This window comes from Polypterus senegalus, chromosome 15 (genome assembly GCF_016835505.1).
Source record: "Polypterus senegalus isolate Bchr_013 chromosome 15, ASM1683550v1, whole genome shotgun sequence".
Classification (NCBI taxonomy): Eukaryota; Metazoa; Chordata; class Cladistia; order Polypteriformes; family Polypteridae; genus Polypterus; species Polypterus senegalus.
This window is the reverse complement of record NC_053168.1, coordinates 7,765,001-7,773,683: the sequence shown is the minus strand read 5'-3', so window position 1 is coordinate 7,773,683 and position 8,683 is coordinate 7,765,001. Positions and strand designations below refer to the sequence as shown.

The 8,683-nt window shown below is 43.4% G+C and overlaps 1 protein-coding gene across 1 annotated transcript in view; it reads left to right on the top strand.

The window, feature by feature from the left end:
- The first annotated feature begins 4,064 nt into the window (after positions 1 to 4,064).
- tcaim (T cell activation inhibitor, mitochondrial) overlaps positions 4,065 to 8,683 on the top strand; it is an 84,977-nt gene continuing 80,358 nt past the window's right edge. The window contains exon 1 of the mRNA XM_039736681.1: positions 4,065 to 4,406. Coding sequence (XP_039592615.1) covers positions 4,372 to 4,406 — 35 coding nt within the window. The 5' untranslated portion in view covers positions 4,065 to 4,371. The remainder of the gene's footprint in view (positions 4,407 to 8,683) is intronic.

Genomic DNA, 8,683 nt, shown 5'->3' with positions numbered 1-8,683 from the left:
CCTGCTGGAAGTAGCCATCAGAGGATGGGTACATGGTGGTCATGAAGGGATGGACATGGTCAGAAACAATGCTCAGGTAGCCCGTGGCATTTAAACGATGCCCAATTGGCACTAAGGGGCCTAAAGTGTGCCAAGAAAACATCCCCACACCATTACACCACCACCACCAGCCTGCACAGTGGTAACAAGGCATGATGGATCCATGTTCTCATTCTGTTTACGCCAAATTCTGACTCTACCATTTGAATGTCTCAACAGAAATCGAGACTCATCAGACCAGGCAACATTTTTGCAGTCTTCAACTGTCCAATTCTGGTGAGCTTGTGCAAATTGTAGCCTCTTTTTCCTATTTGTAGTTGAGATGAGTGGTACCCAGTGGGGTCTTCTGCTGTTGTAGCCCATCCGCCTCAAGGTTGTGCGTGTTGTGGCTTCACAAATGCTTTGCTGCATACCTCGGTTGTAACGAGTGGTTATTTCAGTCAAAGTTGCTCTTCTATCAGCTTGAATCAGTCGGCCCATTCATTCTCCTCTGACCTCTAGCATCAACAAGGCATTTTCGCCCACAGGACTGCCGCATACTGGATGTTTTTCCCTTTTCACACCATTCTTTGTAAACCCTAGAAATGGTTGTGTGTGAAAATCCCAGTAACTGAGCAGATTGTGAAATACTCAGACCGGCCCGTCTGGCACCAACAACCATGCCACGCTCCAAATTGCTTAAATCACCTTTCTGTCTCATTCTGACATTCTGTTTGGAGTTCAGGAGATTGTATTGACCAGGACCACACCGCTAAATACATTGAAGGAACTGCCATGTGATTGGTTGATTAGATAATTACATTAATGAGAAGTTGAACAGGTGTTCCTAATAATCTTTTAGGTGAGTGTATAAATGAAACTGTTGAAGTTCAGCTGAGAAATTCCCATTGAAGTCCTCTGGGTGAGCATCAATGAGCTTTTCACAGTCCTGTACTTAGAATACCTTTCAATGTTAGTGGATGATGAAGTGACATGTGGCAGATCACTTAGAAAAGAAAATCTCTCAGCTATTTCTGTGTATATCTCTCCTCTCCTTTTCATCTCACTTTCAGGTTTGTCAACAATTATGCAAAAGGTGCTGATATGAAGTTTATCTCTGGCATTCAGATCTACTTCTGGTGTACCTCCGTCATTGGGTAGCATCTTTCTGATACATTTGCGAGTTGTAGCTGCCTTGTCATCGACATCTGGTAACATTTCCTTTGCTTCCTTTTCATATTTTTGCCTACGCACTAGAAATTTAAATAACAGATAATTCATGAAACACAACAATTACGTGATGATAATTTTTAATTAACTGTTATTTAAAAATATAAAAACATATTGTTTTGAATCAAATTATTTTCACAATATTTTGACATAACATGGCGTTTAAGGGAATCACCATGAAATGGGAATTCCCCATCGTAGATGGCACCAGTATGCAGAACGCACTGTCAGGCGCCATCTACGAACAGTGACGGCATAGGGAGGTACAGGGAGAAGGCATTTATTCATTTTTCATTACATTTTGAAAATGGCTATAAATTTAATCACTTTAATAATTTCTGTGATAAATTTGTCCGTGAAATATTTTTGTGGTGCCCCCTTTACCCTTGATACCCTAAGCATGTGCTTACTTTGCTTATATGGTTAATCCAGCACGGCACCCACCGTTTAACCCCAAATCCGATTTAACGTGTTTCAGACTAAATGGACTCGCGCACAGAATTTGATTAAGCGAGTTTGGATATTTAAAACACCCATTTTCATTTCAGACAAACGCGTTTTTTAACTATAGCTGCGTCGCCTTTATATTATCACGTAGGAATTTTACTGTTTTATAATATGGATCATGTGCTTTACGATACTGCTGACTATGAAAGACCATCTAATCCACAGATGTCGAGCTCCAGTCCTGGAGGGCCGCAGTGGTTACAGGTTTTCATTCTAACCATCTTCTTAATCAGCAACCTGTTTTTGCTGCTAATTAACTTCTTTGGCCTTAATTTGAATTAACTTGATTCAGGCTCCTTTGTTTCTTTTTCCTAAATTAGCAGCCAAATAATGGTGAGACACAAAACAACCCACCACATGAGCAGCTCACCACATTACCTGAAAATAAAGAAAGGTGAAGGTCTCAGTAAGGTTGATCTCTCAAGTCACCAAAACTTTTTGATAGTCCTTAGACTATCTGCTGTGACAGAATGAGATCAGCAACAAGCCACGGGTTTAATTAACAGCAAGAATCACCTTCTCATTAAGAAACCGGTTGGAGTGAAATTGGTTGGCATTTAAAGCCCCAATTTAGCTGGTCATCTGTCGGCACATTTCAAATCTCATTCCTGTTTGGCTGCCATTTAATTAAGTATCATTTCTGAGCACTGAATCCTTAAAAACAGAGCTATTAAAATGATGGGAAACATAATGTAATTAGCAGTGAAAACTGGTCACTGATTAAGAAAAGGGTTAGAATGAAAACCTGCAGCCCTCCAGGCCTGGAGTTCGACACCCCTGATTTTCTAATCTATTTACAAGTACAGTACTTACATATACCTCTTCCTTTGACATTATGTCCAAATGACAAAAACATCGCACTAAAATCTATCCATCCATTTTCTAACCCGCTGAATCCAAACACAGGGTCACGGTGGTCTGCTGGAGTCAATCCCAGCCAACACAGGGCACAAGGCAGGAATCAATAACAGGCAGGGTGCCAACCCACCGCAGGACACATACAAACACACCAAGGCCAATTTAGAATCGCCAATCCACCTAACCTGCATGTCTGTGGGAGGAAACCGGAGCACCCGGAGGAAACTCACACAGACAAGGGGAGAACATGCAAACTCCACGCAGGGAGGACCCGGGAAGTGAAACTGCGAGGCAGCAGCGCTACCACTGAGCCGCCAAAATCAATCTATCTATATATATATATAAAATTATTTTCTCGTTTGCAACAGAAATTATACAGAGAAAGTGAGACAGAAGCAGATCGAGAGAGCAGGCTCGCTGATCAGCGTATACGACAATAACAATTGACGGCCTCACAAACACCCGAACAACGTGCTGAACAGAATCGAATTCGACGGACGCCGTATTCATAGGCGTCAGGGTCTGTATATGGAGGGATTCAATTATAACATCTAAAAAGATTATTGCCTACATCCAAAAGTTACAACAGGAGAAATGGACATCATGTGTGAGTACTGCCAAGCACCGAGGGTTACATTTGAATCACGTGGGATGTGTTGTTCAGGCGGCAAGGTGAAATTAACACCTTTAAGCCATCCACCTGTACCGTTGTTGTCTCTTATTTCTGGCGCAAATCCACATTCAACTAATTTTCTACAGAACATTAGGAAATACAATGTTTTCAGATTACATCGTTTGGCACCACGGCTGCTACCGAGGAGTCTGGCTTTATGCCGACATTTACAATGCGGGGGCAAATCCAACATAGAATTGGGTCATTAATGCTATTGCCTCATGAATGCCACAGATTTTTCCCATCCACTCAGTGAGCGAAGCCACTGGGTAATCTGCTAGTGTAACCATAAAATACCAAACCTGTCTGATGCTGAATAATCGATGAGAAGCGCTGTGATTTTCTACGAACCTAAGTAACATACCAGAAATTGTTACACAACATGCAAAGCAATCGAACGCCCCCCGTTTAAACAAAACTCCAGTTTTCACTGATAATTCTCTGTGAATTAATGCAGACGAGTGACGGTAGTGGATGGCATCTCGCCTACCTGAACAAAAACAGGCATTGCCTAACATAAATATAATTAGCTTTAGAGAGACTGGCTGTTCTAATATGTGATTGGCGTCTACTTACCCTCCTTCGTAATTATTGGCTGTTATAAAAAAGATAGGCGTGCCGAGTTGGCTTTTCTCTGATTGGTCATTGTAAAGAACGTGCGGGTTTCTTTTTCCCCCCACCTACATTCTGATAGCTCATTTATGCGTCAGTCACGGCCTTAGCCAATCATTGTGCTCTATTGTATCAGATCCGCCTCTCACACTCGATGAGTGGCAGTTTATCGATTGTTTACCTCTGGCAGATGGAGTGACGCGCGAGTAGCTGGCGGGTGAAATTCCCAAATGGGCATTGCGCGTCCACCTTCCAGAAGTGCCAGGTGACCGACGAGCGGCCTCGACGTTCTGTTGTTGTTGTTGTTGTTGACCGAGCTGCATGGTCTTCAGGTTGTTACTTGATGGCCTCTGAAGAGGAGTACGTCGTGGACGACGTAACGACGCTGCCACCAACTGTTGTCCTTGGATGCAGGACGTTGTAATCCTGGTGCTTTATGTTGTGTCTGGGGCCGTTTGGGCATTGAGAACGAGATGACCATCCTACACCTTCTACGCAATGTCACCAGGTGGGTAAAGACCTCGTTTGGCGTGGTGGTCGGGCGGCAGGGCAGACCCCCATGGGAGCAAATAGTCTGCTAAGTGAACGAGAGAGACCGATAGCGAGGCACGTAGCGGCTGCTGATTTAGGTTAACGTTTTTAAAACTTGATGAAGACAAATGAAACAACACTGTGAATTGTAGTGTCAGAGCTGGTCTTTTGAGTGGCGACGTCTCTTGATTTTTAGGACCAGGTCCGCGGCTTGTTCCTACAAATCGTTCCAACTAACTTCTTAACTGGAAGACCCTCTTTTGACTTTCTAATGGCTGCCGATAACCCGCTTTGTGTTTCCCGGTCTGCTTCGTGGATATGACAGCAGACGTGTTTATAGTAAGGATCTGAAACTCCTGCAGTAGTTTGAAAATGTTTCTTACCTGTTTAGGGGTTAAAAATCCGTGTATGAATATCGGTGTATATACAGTACCAATAAAAAGCATTCAGTCCATTGGACATTTTCAGATTTTCATTTTATACAACACTTAACACAGTGGATTTAATTTGCCTTTGTTGACACTGATTAACAAATGAAATGAGTCTTTAGTGTTAAGATCTCCACAGAGTGATCTCATGTCTTCCTCATCTTGATCTTTTCCCACTTCTGTGCAGGATCCATGTGCCCGATCACCCTTCTCCATACGGCTCCATCATGCACCTCTTCACCAGTCAAGGCTTTTACTTTATCCATCCTCCTCTGCTTCAGCCTTCCCTTGCTTTCTCTTCCCAAGTGTTTCCATTCCCATCACTCTTTTACTTACATCTTCATCATCTCTCCTCATCACGTCCATACCACATCGGTTCCTGCACTTTCTGAGATGTCTCTCCCATTTTGTTGCACCTCTGATGGTCTCATTTCTTATGATGTCCTTCTTTGTAGCTCCACATATTCATGTCAACATTCTTATTTCTGTCATATCCAACTTCTTTTCCTGCACTCCCTTTAGTCTTTATTGTCATACCCTGTATACACTGCAAGAGTGTGGTGACATTTTTGTGCCACAGTTTTGGTGATATATGAATAAATACAATAAATGAATAAGAATATCAGAAGATAAATCTTCTTTCGGCTGCTCCTGTTAGGGGTCTTCTTCCATATCCTCCTGTCCTCGTCATCTTGCTCTGTCACACCCATCACCTGCATGTCCTCTCTCAGCACATCCATAAACCTTCTCTTAGGCCCTCCTCTTCCCTGGCAGTTCTATCCTTATCACCCTTCTCCCAGTATACCCAGCATCTCTCCTCTGCACATGTCCAAACCAACGCCATCTTGCCTCTCTGACTCTGTCTCCCCACCGTCCCACCTGAGCTGACCCTCTAATGTCCTCATTTCTAATCCTGTCCATCCTCGTGACACCCAATGCACATCTTAACATCTTTAACTCTGCCACCTCCAGCTTAGTCTCCTGCGCCACCGTCTCCAGCCCATATAACAGAGCTGGTCTCACTACCGTCCTGCAGACCTTCCCTGTCACTTTTGCTGATACCCGTCTGTCACCAATTACTCCTGACACTCTTCACCACCCATTCCACCCTGCCTGCACTCTCATTTGCAACGTAAATAATTAAGTAAATAAGAGAGGGGGAAAATGTAATGTACAGTGCAAATACCCGTACACCAGCAGTGGGGACAGTACAAAGTGCAGAGCAGATAGGATCAAGTTACTGGGAGTTTTCAGTGACATTATGGCCTTCGGGAAGAAGCTGTCCCTGAAGCATGTGGTGCGAGTGACAAGGCTGTGGTAGCGCTTTCCAGAAGGTAGAAGTGAAAATGGGATGAGCTGTCATCAGAGATGATGGATTCACTCAGTCGGGAAGCCACACCTGATGTACTGCATTGGTGGAGACACAACCCGGCTGGGACGCCTTACCAACCTCGACCTAGCTGGGATGCCAACACTGTGGATAGACTGCTGGAAGCTGGACACCAGGAGCCGTTCATCCTCAGCTACAGTCAGCGGCAGTGTCCCTCTCGAGTTGTCCCAATGGGAACTGGAGGAGTGTTAAGGAGAGAAAGAACATTCGCTTGCTTTGTGATTGTGGTCTTGTTGGTTGTGCACACTTGGAGAGGTATGTCGATGCAACAAAAATCCTTAATTTGAAAATGACATTGTGTCTGAGGTTTAGGGCCTAGTGGCACCCCCTTGTGGTTACAGGGTGAATACTTATGTGATCAAATTAGAATGTCTTATATTTTGAAATTCATTTTCAACCACTTTGCAGAGATATGTTTTCACTTTGACATCAAAGAGTCTTTTTTCTTGTTAATCAGTGTTCAGAAGGCCAAATTAAATTCCCTGGGGTTCAGTGTTTTAGTGTGAAAGTCTCCGAGGTGGGGAATACTGTTTATTGACACTTTATATATATATATATATATATATTTATACATATATATATATATATATATGTAGGCAGCCATAAAATAGTTACCAAGCTGAAGCAAACCAAGAAAACGTAAGAGTTTTCTTTATTTCATATATTTTCAATGCTGCTTTAGTGAAAAAAATGGAGATCAATGCCATCAACTCAGAGAGGGAGAGAGAGGCAAGTTCGTCGTACCGCGTGAAAGTCACCGAGAGAATAAAACTAAATAATAAAAAAACAAGTGCTAACTTTTACAAGTAGCCAAAATTTAGACTGGGAGTTAAAGACTGAAATCAAATTTGTTTTTATTTTATTGTAGAAATAATAACAATAATAGCAGCTCACTGCTCAAAACACGAAGCGCCCGGTCTCGAACCCGTACCTCTGCACCATTCAAGAAAGATCCCAGTCGCTTGACATTTGAGCTCAAGTTTTTAACGACTCCTTGACAGCCACATGTAAAATAAATGCTTATATCCTCTCTCTATCTATCTATCTATTATATAGTGCCTTTCACATCTATCTCATATATATATATATATATAGGCAGTCCCCGGGTTACGTACGAGATAGGGACTGTAGGTTTGTACTTAAGTTGAATTTGTATGTAAGTCAGGTACATTATTTTAATAAATGCTATTGTTGACCGACTGTAACCAAGTGCTCTGCCAATGAATGATGGAGTTTCACCCCCTCTGACCTTTTTATTATTTCTACTTTATTTTTAATGGTGATGGTTTTTCTCTTCTTTACTGTATCACCAGCACTTGCATCAGATTTGTGTTTCAGAGACATTGTTGAAGGGTGTAGACAAAAGGTTAAGATGAGCTCTTCTGCACAGCACTGTACACGCTATCACAGCAGGAAGGCACCCGTCGTCAACACGTCTGATGTACTGAATGAGAGACGACTTACTGCTGTGTGCATAACAGTACAAGCAGGGTTACTACTGAGAATGAATGGGAGTAGCGAGGGGCAGTTCACCACCCGCCCAGCACACAGTCACCTCCACTACAGTATGCAGCCTGCGGCGTGCAACCGCCCACCGAGAATAAACATGGTGCAGCCAAAGGCGGGTAGTGAATCGCCCACCACCTCCCCCATTCAACCGGCAGCCACCTGATGCACACTACAGTGCTTACCCCCACCGCCTCGTTCAGCCACAACCGGGTCACCGCTTGCAGCATCACCAGCTGCTCACTGAAAGCAATTCAAGGAGAGCTGTGTGTAGTGGGTGGGCAGTGAAACGCCGTCCACCGCTCCATCCAGCCTGCATCCAGTCAGGTGCAGTAGCTGCGGCGGCGTAGTGGGCAGGCAGCGAACCACCCCATTAAGCCTCCATCTTGCACACGAGTGATAGCTGTGGCCCCGGTGACTATGGACCACAGGGCTCGCTTGCCCCCAGGAGCTGCCCAAGGGACACTAAAGTGCGCGAGCAGCGAAATCACACCCCTCCAGCTACTACTTGCAGCGTCCTCCGGCCAAAGATGATGGAGCAGCAGTTAATGAGGCACGTGCGTCACAGCTGCGGCCTCGTTCGTAAGTCAAAGGTCAGATGTCCGTAGCCTGTAGACTACCTGTGTATATATATATGTGTGTGTGTGTGTGTGTGTGTGTGTGTGTATATATATATATATATATATATATATATATATATATATATATATATATATATATATATATATATATATATATATATATATATATATATATATATATATACACACTCACCTAAAGGATTATTAGGACCACCATACTAATACGGTGTTTGACCCCCTTTCGCCTTCACAACTGCCTTCATTCTACGTGCCATTGATTCAACAAGGTGCTGAAAGCATTCTTTAGAAATGTTGGCCCATATTGATAGGATAGCATCTTGCAGTTGAT